Consider the following 20,888-nt stretch of genomic DNA (forward strand, 5'->3'; position numbering starts at 1 on the left):
TCTCCTTCTGCTTCCCTCTTTTAAGGATACCTGTGATTGGATTTAGGGCCCACCTGGATAATCCACAAGAATCTCCTGATCTCGAAAGCCTTAACTTAATCACACCTGCAAAGACTCTTTTTCCAAATAAGGTAACATTTACAGGTTCTAGAGATTAGGATCTGATATCTTTGGAAAGAACTATTCAACCTACTATACTACATTTTATTTTTATCAGAAGAAAAGTTCATTTTAGGAAAAATTCAATTTGGGTCAGATTGATTCAGCTAAAATTATTACACCCAAGATAGAGAAAAGTTGCTGATTTAGGATTTTTAGAGAAGGCAGTTTAGAGGGGTATTAAATTTTATATTGAAATTATGTCTTTGTGTATCAGTCTCCTTCATTAAACTGTAAGCTTCCTGAGGACAGAAACTGTATTTATTTTATTCATTATTGTGCTTCCTTTCCCTGCTCTCCAGCTACTGGAGAATGTTGTGACTGTTACCTAGTAAACATTTGCTGGCAGGTTGGTTGACCCACACATGTCATCTGAAGTGTCACCGGGGGTGGACCACTGGTGTGTGGCATCAGGCAGAGGCTGACTGGCTGTGAGCTCAAGATGTCTGCCAATGGGGCAGCAGCCAACTCCCTGGTTTGCCAGGGACTCCTCTACTTTTAACTCTGAAAAGTCCCAGTTTCCTGTGTCCCAGGAAACTCCTCAATCTCAGGCAAACTGTGCTGATTGGTCACCCCGCCAGGAGCAAAAAGTTGAGGGGAATTGTCTCAGCAAAGCTGGTGCTCCTCACTCAGGAGGTTTGGTTCTCGATGGTAGTGTCCTGGAAGTGTGGCCAAAATGGGGCTTTCTGGCATTTTCAAATGCAAAGCAAAATACGGACTCATTCACTTGCTCATTTCATATAACAAATGTCTGTTGAACACCTGCTATGTATACCAGGCAGGCACAGTTCCAGGTGCTGGGGGTTTAATGGTAAGCAAGACAGATAAAATCCTTGCTCTCATGAAACTTACATTTTAATGAAGGAGATAGATGATAAACGAATTTAAAGCATAGCTCTATAATCTGAACTGTTGATAAGCACTACGAAGCCAGTTAATGCAGGGTACAGGGCAGAGAATGATGGGGACTGCTATTTTGTAGGATAATCAAAGGTCTCTCTATGAGGTGATATTTAAACAGAGACAAGGATGAAGTGAGGGAACAAATTGTGCAAATATCTGGTGGAAGAGGGTGCCGAGAAGAAACCGCAGGTGCAAAGGCCCTAGTCGAGGACATGCCGAGCTTGCTTGAGGGAATATATGGAGGCCAGCATGGCCCATAGGGAGCAGGCAAGGAGGAAATGATGGGAGACAGGGGATTTGGAGATGGGCCAGGTCACGTAGTTGTGCTTGCTGCCATGGGTGTGACAAAGACAGGTAGGTGTAATGACTGTCTGGAAGAGAACAGTGGTTGTCTCTGGAGACTGAGGGTCTGCAGTTGGAAGGCAGACTAACTTTCTTCTGTGTATTCCTTTGAATCCTTTGCATTTTAAAAATCATGTGCATGAATTACTTTTTAACCTAACAGCTTAAAATAATTAAAAATAATAAAGGTGGCTTTATAATAATTTTTAAATAATTAATACAAAATAAAGGGTAAAAACTGAGTTGCGGCTGGGCGCAGTTGGAAGGGACAGCCATGGGTTGTTTGTCCCCCCTGGTGATGGGCCTGCCCGGGCGGCAGGGGTAGAGGTGGTATTCAGGTAAGCAGAGGAAAGTAGAGCCTGGGCCCCGCCAGAGGGGACTGGAGTCTGGCCTTCGCTAGAGTCCTCAAAGGGCAGGAAGTTGGTCTTAGGGATACTGATTGGAAGAGAACAAATAGTCACAGAGTCAACCTAGATCTTTTAAGGTTTAGCTATTAGCAAGATTGGCTTGGCTAATGTTGAGTGAAATTCTCTTTCAGGCAAAAAATTGGGATGGGCAAAATTTCAACTCCCTTTCCTCAATTCCCCACTGATGGATTCTGCTCTCCTAATGGGGGAACACAAAGAGATCGAAAAATAGCTTTGCAGTGAGCAGACCCTCTGGGAGAAAAACGAAGATCTAGAGCGCTTCCAAATAGGATTGGGGTGCGATGGGGAGAGGCTGTAAATAGTGAAATGAACACCAGTCCCATATGGGACCTGCAGGCATCAGGGGTGAGCCCGCCCAGCCTCTCAGAACAAAGGTGACTAACATCTTCCTAAAATATTAAAGGAACTTTCCATGAGGGCTGTTGAATTGACCTACACCTTTTTTTCCCCAGACACATTTTTAGAAAGTGGGGGGAAGAGGGGGAGGCTTGGGAAGGGGGTGTGTGCAAAGCTTTGCAAAGCTCATCCCAGCTTTGCCGAGAGAGGAAGAGAGGCCTCCCTCTCCTCCCCGTTCGCAGGATAGAATGTGGGAGGATCCACGCCCGCATTCCTCCGCCCCTCCTTCCCCTGAGCTCTCTCCCTTCACTTGCTTTATGAGGTTCTCCCTGTCTTGGGAGTCAGGGTCTTCTCCACAAATCTGTTTTCTAAATGACAGCTCCCAGGAAGAGGGCAGAGGTATCAGGTGTTTACTCCAGGTCCCATGCTTGTCCTCACCCTCTACATCCTGCACGTCTCAAAAAGCAAGGATTGCCACAGAGATCATGCTTATGCCTGCTCTGTTCACAGGCTTGCAAACCCACCAGAAGATTGAGACACCTGTGACTGTGACCCTCCCAGCCCTGAATTTCTCCCCACTTCTGATTAGGAAATGAAATCTAGTTTTCCCACATAGAAATTTTTGATTGCCTTTGAAAATTGTTAGCTTCTGTGAATGCTTTACTTCAATTAAGTAAAAAAGTCAAACAAAAACAACTTGGTGGTCAAAGCTCTGGCATGATGATGTCCCACTTAGGGAAATGGAGCACGGGTAATCCAACAGATCGACAGGGAGTGCCTACTGTGTGGCAGGCACGTTCTAGGCACTGAGACTCATCACATCCCTGCACTTACGGACCTTACATCTAGCAAGGGAGACAGACAACAAGCAATAAGCCTAATAAATAAGTACATTATATGTATAAGTAATGATGGCAAGTGCTGTGGGAAAAAATGGAGACAAGCAAGGGGGCTTGGAAGGTCTGGGTTGGGGGAACATGTTGGAGTTCTCCTCCAAGTGAGACCAGAACAGACACAGCAAGTGTGGCCTAGGATAGGGTCCAGCAAACAGAAGGTGCGCCAAAAAGTTCATTTCCTTCCACTTTTCTGTGCCTCAAAATTCTCATTACTGAGGGTTTGAACTTCAGCCTTTGCATTCAAGCAAGAAATGACAGTGAATGACTGAACAACATAAGAAAACCACACCACAGTTAGGATCTTCAAATTAGAGAATATATTTTCTGATTATACTTTTCATTATATATAAATGCAAAGCAAGTTTCCAGCACTGTGAGGAAATACAAAACTGTGTAAGTCACATATGCCTATGAATTCAGGATCACAAGGATTGAAGTGAGCTTAGGAGCCCCTTTTCAAGTATCTCTTGACCTGAATGGGATTACATAGTTATTATGCATATGAAAGGACTCAGGGAGCTGTAGCAGAAGATTTGTACATTTTTAATATATGTAAAAAAAAAAAAAAGTTAAAAAAAAGTTAAAAAAAAAAAAGATGTAATTACCATTGACCTTGAACTTAGGTATGGCTCCCATGCTGGCAGTCTTGAGCACTCGGCCACTGCACTGGGAGGGGCCTTTGAGCCTGAGCACAGGCAGGACAGAGTCTCAGGACGGGGCACAGGGGCTTCTGCCCAGGGACACCTGTGTTGTGCAGGAGCCCCGGTCAGGACTGTGACCACACTGCCTTTACTGAAGCCCCAGCCTCTCCTTGAGGGCCTGGGCTGAGGGGGCAACCAAATACCCACACAGGAAACAACCAGAGAGCAAGTCCGGGCAAGGCCACCAGGTCTCAGGGGCAAAGCTCTTATCCTGCTGAGAAGGCACGGCTTCACGTCGTTCCTGCTTCCCAGCATCAACGACAGGCAGCCGGATCAAGGAATAGTCTCAGGCTAGGTGGGGAGTGGCTCTTTGCACCCCAAAAGATAGCTGGCTGAGTAAACAGGGAGCCAACCTCTCATCTCCATCTCACTCTGTCTCCCTGTCTCTGTTTCTCTCTCCCAGTGTGAGTCTCCGTGACTCTCTCTGCCACACGGGACACACCCAAGATTCCACACCTTTTTTACCAGATACCTACCAAACATCTGAAGAGGCACAGAGACCCTGTGTGCCCACATTGTTAGACACCTCCCATCATGAACCCTCAGAGATTTTAGGTGGTTTGTTTTTTCTAGAAAAGCATGCCTCCTGGAAGGACAATCTCTAGGCATGGTTGGGAGACTGGAGTACCAGAAGCCTAAATAAAACCCGCAGACGCAAGTGGGTGTCCCCCTTCTCGAGCACTCACTGGACTGCTTCATTTCCTCTCTGCAGGAGGCGGTGTCCCATTGCCCGGAAGAAGGCCAACTGGCCCGAATCCAGAATGTTATCCAGGAGCTCCCCCCATCCCATTACAGGTAAGAATCCTTGGTAAAAGAAATTCACAGCCTCTCAATGTGAGGTAATACCATAGATGCAGGCTAGCATCATAAAAGGGAAAAAATTCAGTGGACAGTGGCTTTCCTGGGGCAGGTTGAGGGGAGAGAACAGGTCACTTTTATCAGAGTGAGTTGGTGCCTGACCAGAGACATTGGCGGGAAGGGACAGCCCACGTCTAAGTTACTTTCAGAGCACCCCTCAGAGTCCCGCAAGAATCATTCTGATCACACAAGCCAGCCTCACAGAGATAGTCTAGGTTCTCACCGAGGTTCATAGCATAACCAAATCTATGGAAACCAAGATGGTTTTTAAACAGGGTTTGACTGTTGCTCTTGAGCGTTTGGCTGACTGATCTCTCTGTCTGCTCATCAGTACCATCCCTTCCATCATTTCATCCTTTCGTTTCATTCTCACAATGTAGCCCCTAATCCTACCACCTTTCCCATTGCTCCCTAAGCCTGCCCAGCTTTTACCAGGGGGGCAGGTTTTGATGTTGTATAAGGGCTTCCCAGCAGTAACAGATGTTATTCATCCATCAAATGAGCTCCCTAACAAGTGCCAGGGTACCCACAGGTGCGAGAATTACAATAAAAGCTGAGATGAGGCCCGATTTCAAGACAGTATGAGGCAATGCTGCCCCGGGTGAAAGGAGGCACAGGCTCCAAGTGATGTGAGTCCCCTATTCTGTCTCTGGCTGGTGCTCCAAGGGCCTCAGCTGACTTCTGTCAAACCCACCTCTTCCCCACCCACAGCCAGTATTCCTGAGGCTAAGAAAATTGCTTCCATCTATCTTGGTATCTTCCTGATAGTCCTCCAAAATTCATGAGATAGAAATATTTGAGAGTCTCTTAAACTCAAACTTTAGAAATTATCTCCAGATTCAGGCTTCACACAGGCTCCGAAATTTCTTAGTTTGCTTTTTAAAAAAATGAACCGTTACAGGACCTTGGAATACCTGATTCGACACCTGGCCCACATCGCCTCCTTCAGCAGCAAGACAAACATGCATGCCAGGAACCTGGCCCTGGTGTGGGCTCCAAACCTCCTCAGGTAACCACCACCCCTCACCTCACTACCCCAGTGAGCTCAAAGCAGCCCCCCATTCAAACGAAGACTGGACTCTTCAAAACCGAAGCCCCTTGTAGACAAACCTTTGGCTAAGTGGTTGTCGCACGTGGGAATTAAAGGTGATTTTTTTTTTAATTTTCAATTTATTTTATTTTTGGCCACACTGGGTCTTCGTTGCTGCGCGCGGGCTTTCTCTAGTCACAGCGAGCGGGGGCTACTCTTCGTTGCAGTGCGCGGGCTTCTCGTTGCGGTGTTTTCTTTTGTTGCGGAGCACGGGCCCTAGCTGCACGGATTTCAGTAGTTGTGGCACGCGGGCTCAGTAGTTGTGGCTCGCGGGCTCCAGAGCGCAGGCTCAGTAGTTGTGGCGCACGGGCTTAGTTGCTCCGCGGCACGTGGGATCTTCCCGGACCAGGGCTCGAACCTGTGTCCCCTGCGTTGGCAGGAGGATTCTTAACCACTGTGCCACCAGGGAAGCCCAAATGTGATTTTTAATAGCCTTTGCCTGCTAACCATGGAAACTCTGGAACCCAGAGGTATCTTCTGGCTATTACCAGGATGTGGCCAATGTTATGGGTCTGTATGTTATAATTTCCTGAAAAGGCCTTTCTGGGTCTTTGGGGCTTCCTTTGCTTTTGTTGGTTTTGGTGGGGTCCTAGCTGGCTATAACCTGAATCAACTGCTTCATATGACTTCATAAATGATGACCTGCCCTTAGAACAATTGTGTGGACGTGGAAGAAGATCCCATGAAGAAAAAAATCAATTCCTATATATTCACTAATATAGTGTTTACAGTTTTGCAATGTATAATACCTGGTAACTGTTTCGAATTTGTTCAGTTTGTTTGGAGAGTCCCTTTAATTGATCTTAAATAGTTAAAGTAATACAAATTAACAAACCATACATTTAGGAACTGGGGGCTTGTACAAAAGGCCCACTGGCTCCCCCTTATGCTTCATGGGGTAGGGCAGACTCATTCACTGAATGTGTTTCTTCCACGGTTCAGGTCCAAAGAAATTGAAGCCACTGGTTGCAATGGAGATGCAGCCTTCCTTGCAGTCCGGGTCCAGCAGGTGGTGATTGAATTCATACTGAATCATGTGGATCAAATCTTTAACAACGGTGCACCCGGGTCTCTGGAGAACGATGGTAATGGCTCCTTCTGACATACACCCTACCAATCACCGTTCTTTGCCTTAGGCATGGGGCCCAAGAATAAGTTAGGGTGGGCCGGGATCTAGCTCTCAGTGTCAACTGTGTGTGTGTGTGCTGACTACACTGCGTGTGTTTGGGGATCGTGCATACATACATGTGTGCCTGTGCAACAAAAGTGTGGTATGTGTGCGTGTGGCTCTAGCATGTTTCTGATCAGTTGCATGCATGGCCTATCCCGTGAATGTGGTGTGGTGAACTGGAATACCTTCTGTTGCTTTTAGTGAGTTCTTAAACTCTTCCAGTTATTAGCTAGAGACACTGGCAATATTCCTCCGACTATTAGATTTCATCTTTACTTTCAGTATGATATTTCAGAAGTCTTAAGTGAATGAATTAAGAGGCGTCCTATTCATACTCACATATATATTCAGAATGCCTTCTCTTCACAAGCATTTCTTTTTTTAAAAAATAATTGAACTATAATTGATTTACAATATTGTGTTAGTTTCAGGTGTACAGAGAAGTGTGTGTATGTGTATGTGTGTGTGTGTGTGTATATATATATATATATATATGTATGAACCTATATTCTTTTTTTGGTTCTTTTCCATTATAGTTTATTACAAGATATTGAATATAGTTCCATGTGCCATACAGTAAATCCTTGTTGTTTATTTTACATATGGTAGTGTGTATCTGTTAATCCCATACTCCCAATTTATCCCTCCTCTCCTTCCCCTTTGGTGACCATAAGTTTGTTTTCTATGTCTGTGAGTCTATTTCTGTTTTGTAAATAAGTTCATTTGTACTATTTTTTAGATTCCACATATAAGTGGTATCATATAATATTTGTCTTTTTCTCAAGCATTTCTTGAGTGCTTACTTTGTTCTGCCCTGCATAGGGCACCAGGCATACAGCAATGAGTGTGTGGGTGCGTGTATGCAGAGACTAGCTAGCATTGAAACCCACTATATACAAGAAAAATATAGCTATTTCACGCTGGATGTGATGAGATGCAAGATATGATGTTTCAGTCCTGTAGTCTCATAATACCATAATTAACCTTAGGAATGCACTGGTATTGGTTTATGCTGATTGAACTCATATGAGCCTAATTTGTAAAAATCAAAAATCCAGCTGATCAATAAGCCTGGTAACTACCATTTGTGTGAGGGTGATTTTCCAGCATTAGCATACGTCACATAACTGGGAAGGCTTATCGAAACACAGATTACTGGATCTCATCCCCAGAATTTCTGATTCAGCATGTCTGGAGTGCTGCCGAAAATCTGTGTTTCTAACACGTTTCCAGGTGATGGAGCTGCTGCTGGTCAGGGCCCACACTTGGAAACCAGTGGTGTATGAGAGCTGTATCTGCAAAATATTTGTATTAGCTGATCAAAACATTCTTTTCTACTTTGGCTAATATACTTGGGAAAATCAAGTATAACCATCAAAGTAATCAATTGCAATTAATATCAAATTTTGATTTCTGGTGTAATTGTTCCCATCCCCATCCTGTCCTCCATGTGGTTTGTGATCTTTCTTTTAAAATTCACATACCATAAAATTCACCACTTTAATCATTTTAAAGTGTACAATTCAGTGGTTTTTAGTGTATTCACAGAATTGTGCAACCATCACCACTATCTAATTCCAGAACATTTTCATCACTCCAAAAAGAAACCCCATACCCATTAAGCAGTCACTCCACATTTTGTCTTCCCACCAGACTCTGGCAACCATTAATCTACTTTCTGTTTCTGTGGATTTTGCCTCTTCTGCACATTTCATATAAGTGGAATCACACAATATGTGGTCTTTTGTGACTGATTTCTTTCACTTAGCATATGTTCTCATGTATCGGTATTTCTGTTTTTTATGGCCGAATGATATTCTATTGTATGGATATACCACGTTTTATTTACACATTCATCAGTTGATGGACATATGGGTTGTTTCTACTTTTTGGTTATTATGATGCTGCTGTGAAGTCATGTACAAGTTTTCGTGTGAACATATGTTTTCAATTCTCTTGGCTATATACTTAGGAGTGGCTGACGTTTCTTTTATCTTTATTTTAACTCGCACATTATGGATTTTTTTTTATTGTAAGCTATATAAATCCTTTTTGAAAGTAAATGAGAAATTATATGCTTTCATTCATTCATCCTTTTGAGTCAACCAATAATTTACTGGGGACTTATTCTGTGCCGGGAACCATGGCGGGCACTCCACATATATCATCTCATGGTCTTATCACAACAACCATCATAAAGTTATCAACCCTCTTTTATACATGAAGAACCAGAGAACCAGAAAAGCTTAGTATCTGGTAGGACTGAACACTGAACCTAAATCTTCCAGCCTGTGCTCTTTCCTTACCTTGTGCTGACTCTGAGAGGAAAAAATAGTTAAACAGATAAATAAACCATTGTGGAGAATTAATGACTCTTGGGAAATGTTCTTCTTGACAGCAGATTCCATTCATGACTGTTAGTGTTAAGGATGTTCCTAATTCCAACTTGGAAATGCCTGTTCTTTTTATGACCATTGCCTTAATCAGCTTTTGTCCTGCATATTGAAATCCAATTTCCTCTTGAGCCTTTAACTCTTGATTGCCTCCAATAATTATTATTCAGTGCATTTCATTTAAATGTTCTTGTTATGAATTCTTATTGACTTCGGTACCATACTTAATGTTTACACAAAATGGAATAAGTCATACACTCTGGAATTTGAGATTTAGAAATAGGGTTCTACTTCAAATTGGAAAGATTTTAGAAGTCATAGAATCCAACACCTTTAATTGATAGATGAGAGCAATGAGGCCAGAGAGATTGTGATATGCCAAGGTTTATTAAAACATAAATATGTAGTATTGGGCACCTCCCATGTGCCAGACACTGTTCCAGACACTGGGGACAGTGTCCAAAATGGCAAAGCCACTGCCCTGCATAGAGCTATAGTCTGGTTGCAAAGACAAACAATAAGTAAGTTTACAGATAAATACATTATCACGTCAAAGACGATAAATGCCAGGAAGAAAGTACAGCAGGATAATGCAATGGTCAATGACTTGGGGGTGTAATTTTGGTACAGAGTGGACATGGCCTCTGAGGAAGTGATCTTTGAACTGAGACTTGAATGACAAAAGAAACCAGTCATGTGAGGATCTGGCGGATGAACGTTCCAAACACAGAGAACAGGGAGTGTAAAAGCTCTGAGGTGGAAAGGAGCTCATCGTGTGGCAGAAAGTCAGCCAGTGTCGCTACAGAAATGCAGTCTCCAAAGTGGGGTGCCCCACCCAGGGGATGCCAAGGACCAAAGTACCGAAGTATGGGTGTTGGAAGAAACTATTAGAATTCTTTTCCATTGGTTTTATTGCATACTTTGTAATTTCTGTGATGTTGTATGTTTTCTATTACACATAAAACAAATACAGTGGTATATATGTATAATTTACAACTATATATATGTGTATACAATGGGAGTATACATTGAAAAAATTTTACTGTATATTTTTATAGACCACTGTGTCAGTGGGCAAAGAGGAGAGAGGGAAAGCAGATGGAAGGTCCTGGTCGGTCATGCTAAGAGTTTGGTTTGTCCTCTGTGCTGGGGAAAGCACTGGAGGTGTTTGAGCAGGGCGTGCGGGATCTGAGCATCTGGGTCGCTGTGTGGAGCAGAGACTGAAAGGCTAGAAGCAGGGAGACCAGTTAAGGAGCTATGGCAGAAGTCAGGAGGGAAATCATGGTGGCCTGGACTACATCTTCCTCAACCTACGTCCCAATAAACATATCTTCAATGAGTTGAAGATATCGTTAAGTCGAAAATGCATTGAATACACCTACCCTACTGAACATCATAGCTTAGCCTAGCCTACCTTAAAAGTGCTCAGAACACTTGCGCTTGCCTACAGTTGGGCAAAGTCATCTAACACAAAGCCTATTTTATAATAAAGTGTTGATGAGCTCATGTCATTTATTGAATACTGTACTGAAAGTGAAAAACAGAATGGTTATAAGTTTACTGCTTGTTTACCCTTGTGATCGCGTGATTGACTGGGAGCTGAGGCTCCCTGCCGCTGCCCAGCATCACAAGAGAGTATTGTACAGAATATCTGTAGCCTGATAAAAGATCAAAATTCAAAGTACGGTTTCTACTGAATGCATATTGCTTTCACACCATCCTAAAGTCGAAAAATTGTAAGTTGAACCACTGTTGAAGTTGGGGACTGTCTGTGCATGTTAGCAGTGGATAGGAGGAAAGTGGCTGGATTCAGGATATATTTTGGAGGTAGAGTTTCAGGACTTGCTTATAGGCTGGATGTGGGGGAGAAGGGGTACATCAAAGACAGGAATCAATGAAAAATACCTACTCCAGGTTTGGCTTACACAACTGGGTGATCCACGGTGCTATTTACCGATTTGGAGAGGATGGGAGGAGGTACCAGTTTCGAGATAAGGAGCAAAAACCACAAGCTCTGTTATGAGATGTAAAGCTGGAGATGCCTATTGAACATCTAAGCAGAAATGATGAGTAGGCCTTAGTATACTAGAGCCTGGAACCATGGCAAGAGGTGGGTGCTAGGTTTCCTGATCTTGCACTTTATGTTTTTCTTGTTGTTCCAGTTGCTCCCAGAATGATTTAATGTTTTAAGTAAATAAATAATTAAGTTTAAAAAAATCATAAATAATCTAGGATCTATGAACAAATATTGAGTCAATTAAATTTAAATATTTTTAATTTCCTTTGGATTAAGTGGGAAAACTGGGTTAAAGTTGGAAACTTCACTGAAAAATCTTTAGGATCACAGATTTATCTAATTGTAGTCCTGCTGAATGACGGCCACGCTCTCCTCCTTGGAAACGCCCCAGAGTCACATACAGTCACATTGTCTGCAAGGCCTTTTGTCAGTGGTTTTATTTCACTCAGAGAGGGTCTCTGCAAAGAGAAATAGTGCCATCGAGGTGCTTTCTGAAAATTAGCTGAGTCCTATACCAAAAGTGATTTCTTAGTGTCAATTGGTCCAAATTACCCTTGAGTCTCTTTACCCCTTCCAAAGTTACAGAAAACTGGCAAGGTTGCCAAAATACTAAGTAGAGGCAAACTTAGACCTCTTCATTTTTACTTAGATCGGAGTTTCTCAGCCTTGGCCCTGTTGACATTTAGCGCTGGATAATTCTTGTCGAGGGGCTGTCCTGTGTATTGTAGGATGTTTAGCAGCATCCCTAGGCTCTACCTATTAGGCTCCAGTAGCATTCCCCCACACACCTGTGACAACTAAAAATGTCTCCAGACATTGCCAAACGTCCCTGGCTGGAGACAGGCAGTACAAGATTGCCCCAATTTGAAAAATATATTGACTTGGAGAAAAGAGATAATCGTGGACACCATTGATCTGTCATCATCACTTCCATTCTTTAAAAAAACTTACAAGGAAAGAATTGGCTTGCATACACTTGAAGATGATTTGGTAGTGAATAAAAAGCCACTTATCTCTTAGGGAATAGCGTAGCCATAAAATGTCTTTCTACTGCAGAGATCCAAGGCTAGGTAATTTCAGGAAAGTCGAGGCTCCAACCTTCAATTCCCCTGGAACCTATGTTCTCCAGCTGCAGAGAGGAGGGGCAGTATCCTGCCCTACCCTAGATGAGTGAGGCTGCCTCTGTGGCTGAACACACATTCCCACCTGACCAAAGCATGAGGCAGTTCCCAGGGGCAAATATCCACTACTGTCACTCTGGCCACAGTAAGTGCTGCGTGAATGAATGAATAGTCTGAAAAGTACAGGAATGCAGGCTACCTTCTGAAGCCCCTGTGCGCCCTCTGGTTGGTCCGGCCAGGAGGGCTGTCAGATCCCCCAGAGTGTAGTCTCTGCCCTATAGACCCCACCACGCCCAGGAGAAGCCCCTGTCAGGAGGTCAGGAATGGAGGGGCTGTGGATGGGGGCTCTGGCTGGAGCCAGTGCCCAGGCCTCCTCCCAGGAGGTCTATGAGCTCTTCTCCCCTCTTTACAGAAAACCGGCCGATCATGAAGAGCCTGACGTTGCCAGCCCTCTCCCTGCCCATGAAGTTGGTGAGTCTGGAGGAAGCTCAGGCCCGGAGCCTAGCTACTAATCACCCTGCCCGGAAGGAAAGGAGAGAGAATAGCCTGCCTGAGATTGTCCCTCCCATGGGCACCCTCTTCCACACTGTCCTTGAGTTACCAGACAACAAGTAAGTGTCCTTCTTCCAAGTTCTGGGAGATGTTTAGGTGGAGGGGGATGGAGGAGGAAGTGATAAAGTCTCAGGGCTGTGATGGCAGCATGGGCTGGGGGTGTGGTCTGGGTTGGGGGGTAAGGAAGCATTCCAGAAGAGAAGGGAGCTGCCTCCACGACATTCACCAGCGGCTGATGCCTTCACTCACTGCCCCAAAGTCATCAAGACCTTGAGCTCCCACCGGAGATCCCTAGTACCATGGTGTGGGTGGGGCTCATAGGTGTCAAGAATCAGAACTAAAACCCTTTACTCCTTAGCTGAGACAAAATAAACTTGACATTTTCAAAAGGAAGGTTGCAAAACACGAAATCTTGACCCCCTCCTCCCACCCTGCACCTCCCACGGGACCTATGGAAGGCGTAGGGATGAGCGGAGGGCAAGTTGACAGAGAGCACCGCTCTGGACTGGGAGCTCTGGGAACATGGCGCCTGGGGACGTGCATCCTGGCTTCTGTTCGTCCTCTCTTACTCCCCTCCAAAACCAAACACCATTCTCATTCACATCTTCCCTCCCTTCTCCTTCTCACGTATTCTGTGGTAACCCTGGTCTCCACACATCCCTCTCCCACCCCCATGCCCCAGTGTAAAAAGGAGGCAGTGACTGAAGCAGGGGTCTGAAATTCTAGGCAGACAGCAGGTGGAGGGGCCAAAAGGCAATCTTTTCACTGGAGAGTGTCCGCCTCGCTGTTTGGTCAGTGAAAGGAGGTATGAAAACAGACCTCTCAGACCTCTTATCAGCGTCTTCCTCACGATGGCGAGGCTGTTTCCCCCTGGGGAGGGAGAAGGAGTGCTGCCACGTTGCACAGGGGTAGGGGGCGCCTGTCACACTGTGTGCTCTGGGAAGGGCACCTGGAACTCACCTGGCTAGAAACCCCTCTATTTCCTGAAGTGCATGGATGGTTCTCTCTCTCTCTCTCTCTCTCTCTCTGTCTCGAAAGACTGATCCCCACTGCCCCTCCCCCTAAGTCCCTGGAGAATAAGACTTCCACTCAGGGATCAGGAAGAGTACCTCTGAAGGACAATCAAGTTCACTTTCTCTGTGCCTTCATACCATACCTCAAGGTATGTGATTATGTCAAATCCACCCCAAGACCTAGTGCTTGAAAACATCAGGCCAGATCCGATAGAAACCACTAAGCACTGCAGATCTATCTCTGACGGATTGTAAAATCATGCTGCGCTTGAGACCTCGATGTTCTATGAGAACCCTGCAGAGAAAAGGTCCTCTGTGGAGCCCACAGGTTGCAGGGTTTCATCCTGGAACTTTATGGAGTCTGATAGCAAGGCCGGCTAGAGCCGGGCAAGGCCTCTATGATGAACCCTGGTGGCACCAGGCCCTCTGGCCCAGTCTAGCACTCAACTTTCCCTGCTTCATCAGAGAAATGAGAGACAAAGCCAGAAACACAGTGACTACCCTCTGCCTTTCTCTGCAGTGACCACTGACCACACCTAGCAGCCTGCAACTCTCCCAGGCCAGGCTCTCTTCTAAGTTGCTTTCTCATCCACCCACTTTCCGGTCCACCAAAGTCTACCCCAGCCTCCTCCTCGCCTGTGGATGTCCCAGCAGTGTGGCTGCAGTGCAAGGAGCATAACAGGACTGAAGTCTCTGATCTTTAGTGTTTACTCCTGTAAAAAAAATAAGTATCTTTGATAACCCAGGACTGAAGTGCTTACCAGAATTCCTACCAGAATTCCCAGAACTGTGGTTGCTTGTGACCTCTGAGTCTGCCACCGACCCCTGTCTCTGTTTGCCCCCTCCCCTGCCTGTAATAGCACATCTTTGTCCGTTCCTCTGGGGAATGTGGTCCTTCACTCTGACTCATGAAAACCTAGCTTGGTCATGATGGGCATCCCCAGACAGGGTGAGAGTCAGGCTCAACTTGGATTTTAGAGAGGAATTTCCTGATATGTCAGAGCTGTTCATAACTAAGAACATGTTTGGGGTATTCCTTCTTAGTTTAAAAGTCCCACTGAAATAGCTAGTTACCAAACTAACCCCCTGTGGCTTGGCTCCTTTAGAAGAAAGCTCTCCAGTAAATCAAAGAAGTGGAAATCAATATTTAACCTGGGACGTTCTGGATCAGACTCTAAATCAAAGCTGAGTAGAAATGGGAGTGTATTTGTGAGAGGACAGAGGCTCTCAGGTAAGAATCAATAGCAGTTATGTTTATAAGATATATATATATTTTTTTTCAGTTCTGTTTCTTAAGTCTTTGGTTTGATTATGTCAAACTCACTAACCCTGAAAGAGAAACTTATAAATTAACTGAAGAGTCTTTTTGGTTTTTTAAAATAATTTTAGATTTACAAAAAATTTGCAAAAATGGTACACAGAGAACCTGTAGACCCTTCGCACAGCTCCCCCAAATGTTAACATATTAGATAACTGTAATACAATGATCAAAACCAGAAAATTAATATCAATATAATACTATTAAATAATTCACAGACGTTATTCATATTTGGCCAGTTGTCCCTCTGATGTCCTTTTTCTGGTCCAGGATCCAGTCCAGGAACCCGCATTGCATTTAGATGTCATGCCTCTTTAATCCTCCAACCTAGGACAGTCCCTCAGTCTTTCTGACCTTGACACTCTGGAAGAGTTTTGGCAATTTATTTTGTAGAATATACCTCAGATTGGGATTGTCTGATGTTTTCTCATGGTTAGATTGAGGTTATGTCTCAATGTGTCATATCAGGGGGCACATGAAGTCAACATTTTATTGTTGATGTCAACTTTGAGCACTTAGTTAAAGTGCTATCTACAAGGTTTGTCCCTGTACAGTTACTATTTTTTTCCTTTGCAATTAATAAGTATCTTGTGGGAGATATTTTCAGACTATGCAAATATCCTTTTTTCATCATACTTTCATCCATGCATTTTAACATCCATCAGTGGTTCTTGCCTGCGACAGTTATTACTGTGGTGTTTGCCAAATGGTCATTCTCCATTTCCATCATTCCTTCTACATTTATTAATTTAACTCTACTGTAAGGAAGATTTGTCCCTTTTCCCCCAGGGTGAGGGTCATGATTTTTATTTTTTTATTTTTTAAATTATTTATTTATTTAATTTATTTTTGGCTGCATTGGGTCTTTGTTGCTGTGCGCGGGCTTTCTCTAGTTGCGGCGAGCGGGGGCTACTCTTCGTTGCGGTGTGCAGGCTTCTCATTGAGGTGGTTTCTCTTGTTGCAGAGCACTGGCTCTAGGTGCACGGGCTTCAGTAGTTGTGGCACGTGGGCTTCAGTAGTTGTGGCACGTGGGCTCAGTAGTTGTGGCTCATGGGCTCTAGAGTGCAGGCTCAGTAGCTGTGGCACACGGGCTCAGTAGTTGTGGCTTGAAGGCTCTAGAGCGTAGGCTCAGTAGTTGTGGCTCGTGGGCTTCAGTAGTTGTGGCTCGCGGGCTCTAGAGCGCAGGCTCAGTAGTTGTGGCGCACGGGCTTAGTTGCTCCACGGCATGTGGGATCTTCCCGGACCAGGGCTCGAACCCGTGTCCCCTGCATTGGCAGGCGGGTTCTTAACCACTGCGCCACCAGGGAAGCCCCAGGGTCATGATTCTTAAATAGGAATGCTGCCCTGTGGGAATTATATCTGAGTAGTGAACAGGAATTGATGCAGGAGGGAACTGAGGGAACCACTATATAATGGGGAATATAACCAGTCCGGCTGATTATTGTGTCAGAAAGCGGAGGCCAAAGAAATTTGCCACAAAGACATTTAGTGTTATAAATGGAAAGCATGATTTTTTTAAAATGAGGGCAATTGTTATGAAAGCAAGTAGTAAAAGGTAAATGTACAAATGTAATGAGCAAACTTGATTGAATACTAGTTTGAAAAAAAAAAGGACTACAAAAGATAATTTGGGGGACAAATAGATTGGATTTTAGATGATACTGAAGAATAGTACATTCTCATAGGGTGCTGATGGTTCTTAGGAGACATATGCTAAAGTTGAAGTATTTAAGGATCAAGTGTCAAAATATTGAAACTCACTTTCAAATGATTCAGCAAAACATATGTATGTAGGTAGATAGATAGATAGAAAGAGATAGATAAAGCAGACATGTGGCAAAATGTCAACCTAGGTGATAGGTTTAGAGGTCTTCAACTTTTCTGAATGTATGAAATTCTTAATAATAAATATTTGGGAGGAAAAACTAATGCCAATAGGAAAAAATGAGGTAATATTTTTAAGGACCTTCCTCAAGTCCAGTGATAATTGTACTCCAAGGATCATAAAGCACAGATGTTAGAAATTGTCACATTGGCCTATTGGAGTAATGAGGGATGTCACAGGGTATAGCAAGTACAGTGGTTTAGGCTGTAAGTAATGACAAATCCAACTCAATTGGCTTCTGCAAGGAGGGAATTTATTGGGACACCCAGATGTAGGGAAGGCTTCAGGGGTGGTTTAGTACAGTGGCTCTGTCTCCATTTCTCCGTGTTTTCCTCAGCTATGCCCTCCTCTGTAGGTCAGCTTTATCCCCAGACTGGCTTCCTTTGCCTCCACAAAGTGGCTACAATAGTTCTAGGCTTTACCTTTGACTCTCACTATATCCAGAAGGAGAAAGAACATCATTTCTAGTAGGTTGCTCCTAAGGGCAGGGACCCTTCTTTCCCGAAAACCCCAGTGAAGTGTCTGTCTGCCCCCCTCCCTCCGCCCCACAATAGTAGCCTTCACTGAGTCACATGGGTCAATCCCTATGGCTACGGGAGTGCCCTGTGCTGATTGGCTTAGGCCTGGGTTCCTGAACCAATCACTGGCATGAGGAATGGCATTACACCCCTGTGTGAGGAATGAGATGCACCCAAGATGTACAGGGCTCTGTGAGAAGGGGAAAGGGAAATGGATTCTGGGTAGGCATCTACAATATTCATTATATAGGGGAAAATGTCTTTCACAAAATGGCAAGATGGCCAGGTGAAGAGGGCAGGTTACTATAGGTATGGTAGAGCAGATACAAATCAGAAATTAGGATTCTCAAAGGAGAATTTAAGGGGGAGTACCTGGCAGGAAACTCCTGATCTAATAATAGATTTGCTGAAGCACATCAGAGAGCCCTTCAGTTACAGAATCAGTGACACAATGAAAGAGGTTCCCCAAGTAACAAAAAGTTAAAAAAAATAGAACAAAACAATTGAGTAAAAATAGATTAAATGATTTTCTTTGATCTTGACTTATGAAGATTTCCACCCCCATGTGGTTTTCAAAAGGAAGAAGCCCCAGGTGCTGGATCAAACAGCGGTAAACTCACAGAATGCACAGGATGTCCCTGGCCAGCTTCTCAGCTCGGCTGCAGCACCTCAGAATCACCCATAGAGTGTGGTCCACACCCACAGCAGCTCTGCCTCAGGAGCTCTGCAGTGAAGTCAGAGTATTGGTAATTTCTAAAAAGCTCCCCAGGTGATTCTGATATGCGGCCGGTGTTGAAAACCACTGCTATCTCATGAATAAGCTAATCAGAGATAGTTCATCAAACTGGCTGCATTTTGATGGGATGCAGGGGTGAAATTAAAGAACCATCAGCGTCAATATAAGTGGCTCTCTGTGACCTTGACTACTGCCCGAGTGGCTGCTTTTCACCAGAAGAATGTTGCTGGATCCCTAGAAGCTAAAGACTTGGGGGTAGGGAGTGGGGAGCCTTCTGGTCATAACCCACCAGCATGGTCACTGTAAATGGCACGTGGGCTTGCTATTCGTTGAAATATGCATGTGAAAAAAGGAAATCAGTGGGTTAACATATTTATTGATAAATAATTTTTAAAATCTTTTTTTAAAACTCCATATTTAAGAGCATTTAAAAAATTGATTCGCCATGTATATAGTATTGGGGGTTTTTTTTGGTGCGGGGGCAGGTGAAGGGATTTTTTTTTTTTTTTTTAATTATTAGCACCTTTTAAATTATTTATTTATTTATTTATTTATTTTTGGCTGTGTTGGGTCTTCGTTTCTGTGCGAGGGCTTCCTCTAGTTGCGGCAAGCGGGGGCCACTCTTCGTCGCGGTGCGCGGGCCTCTCACTATCCTGGCCTCTCTTGTTGCGGAGCACAGGCTCCAGACGCGCAGGCTCAGTAGTTGTGGCTCACGGGCCTAGTTGCTCCGCGGCATGTGGGATCTTCCCAGACCAGGGCTCGAACCCGTGTCCCATGCATTAGCAGGCAGATTCTCAACCACTGCGCCACCAGGGAAGCCATGTATATAGTATTGGGGGTTTTCTTTGGTGCGGGGGCGGGTGAAGGGATGTTTAACCATGTTTAGAAAATGGAACAGAAATAGGAAATACTAAAGGATAAGAAAAACTTGGGTATTGACTGAATGGAGATGCATAAACTTTGGACACTGGTGTACTGGAATTTGTATATTATCAAACAGGAAGATTCCAGGGAACCCTCCAAAGTGAACTCCTTTGAGTAGGGAAATAAAGCCATAGAGATAAACCAAGAGAGGGGAACCCAAGGACCCAAAGAAAACTGGTGGATCCATTTCCATGAGGCCAAGGTCCCAGACAGAAAAATATAATCTAAGTACAGTTAGCCCTCCATATCCACAAATGCAGGACCTATGGATAGGGAAGGCCGACTGCAGTACACCATTTACATAAGGATCTTGAGCATCCATGGATTTTGGTATCTGTGGCAGTCCTGGAACCAGTCCCCCCAAAATGCCAAGGACGATTGTGTAGTCATAGGCCAAGGAGTCCTGAGTGCTTAGTTTCTATCCAGACAAGGAGCCAGGGAATTCTTGGAGACTGTTCCCAAAAGCAGCTACTGTGGCCACCAGGACCAGAAGGAGCTGTGTTGTCAGAAAGAGGGTCCAGCAGGAAAGGTGAACACTGATGGCCCTGCAACCAGAACTCTTACCCATCCTCCATGACACTCAGTGACACCTGGTCACTACCCCTGAAGGGTGATACATGAAACCCAGAGGGAGGCCAAGAAATGCAGCTCTTGGAAAACAAAGGCAAAATCTTGTCTCAGAATACACGAACGGGGAGTTCCCTGGTGGTCTAGTGGTTAGGATTCGGCACTTTCACTGCCATGGCCTGGGTTCAGTCCCTGGTCAGGGAACTGAGATCCCGCAAGCCGCGTGGTGTGGCCCCAAAAAAAAGAATACACGAATGAAGGGAGGCTGGACAGGCAGTTTTAGAAGTCATTTTGTAAACTTGTGGGAATAGTCAATCTTCCAAGAATGAGAATTCTGGCTTACCTCTGGAAGTAAGAGGTAGAAGGCAATCTTGGCGTCACCAAGGCTTTGGGTGAACGTTGCTGTGTCCTTCCAGAGCCCAGTGGGACCCAGGCAGAGAGAAGCCCTGAGCCTGGGAGGCCAAGGGGCTAATTCAGAGCCTCTCAGAAGGAGCAGGGTTTGGAGCAAGAAGGAAAAAAGGAACTTTAAAAGAGGGACAAAGCAAGTGTGAGTTAGGGCCCGATTTGGGTTAGGGCCAACACTGAGTGCTTCCTTTAGAACCATCTCCTGGGTTTACCCTTGTTGCTGAGCCCTAGTTTATCTTGAATAACATCAACAACAATAAACAATAGTTACTCCTTCTTGAGCATTTACTCTATTCTAGGTTAATGCAACCTATTTTATATGCACTACTCATTTCATCCTCACAACAGCTCTACGGTTCCTCCTTTTCATGCCAAAAAACTGAAGTTTCAAAAAGGTAAGTTGCTTCTCTGAGGTCACACAGCCCAAAAGTGGGAGAATTGGGATTCAAAGCCAGATCTGCCTGGATCCAGAGTTACCTTAAAGCCACAAGTCCTGGGGCTCCCGGTCAGCTTCTAAATTGCCCTCTCTCTCCTCCTAGCAAGTTTGCCCTGGAA

At 44.5% G+C, this 20,888-nt stretch overlaps 1 protein-coding gene across 1 annotated transcript in view; it reads left to right on the top strand.

The window, feature by feature from the left end:
* Positions 1-20,888, top strand: part of ARHGAP31 (Rho GTPase activating protein 31) — a 112,096-nt gene that overhangs the window by 70,518 nt on the left and 20,690 nt on the right. The window contains exons 4-8 of the mRNA XM_061194194.1: positions 4,478-4,560; positions 5,525-5,632; positions 6,656-6,798; positions 12,828-13,026; positions 15,087-15,211. Coding sequence (XP_061050177.1) covers positions 4,478-4,560; positions 5,525-5,632; positions 6,656-6,798; positions 12,828-13,026; positions 15,087-15,211 — 658 coding nt within the window. The remainder of the gene's footprint in view (positions 1-4,477; positions 4,561-5,524; positions 5,633-6,655; positions 6,799-12,827; positions 13,027-15,086; positions 15,212-20,888) is intronic.

Source organism: Eubalaena glacialis, chromosome 6, assembly GCF_028564815.1.
Source record: "Eubalaena glacialis isolate mEubGla1 chromosome 6, mEubGla1.1.hap2.+ XY, whole genome shotgun sequence".
Classification (NCBI taxonomy): Eukaryota; Metazoa; Chordata; class Mammalia; order Artiodactyla; family Balaenidae; genus Eubalaena; species Eubalaena glacialis.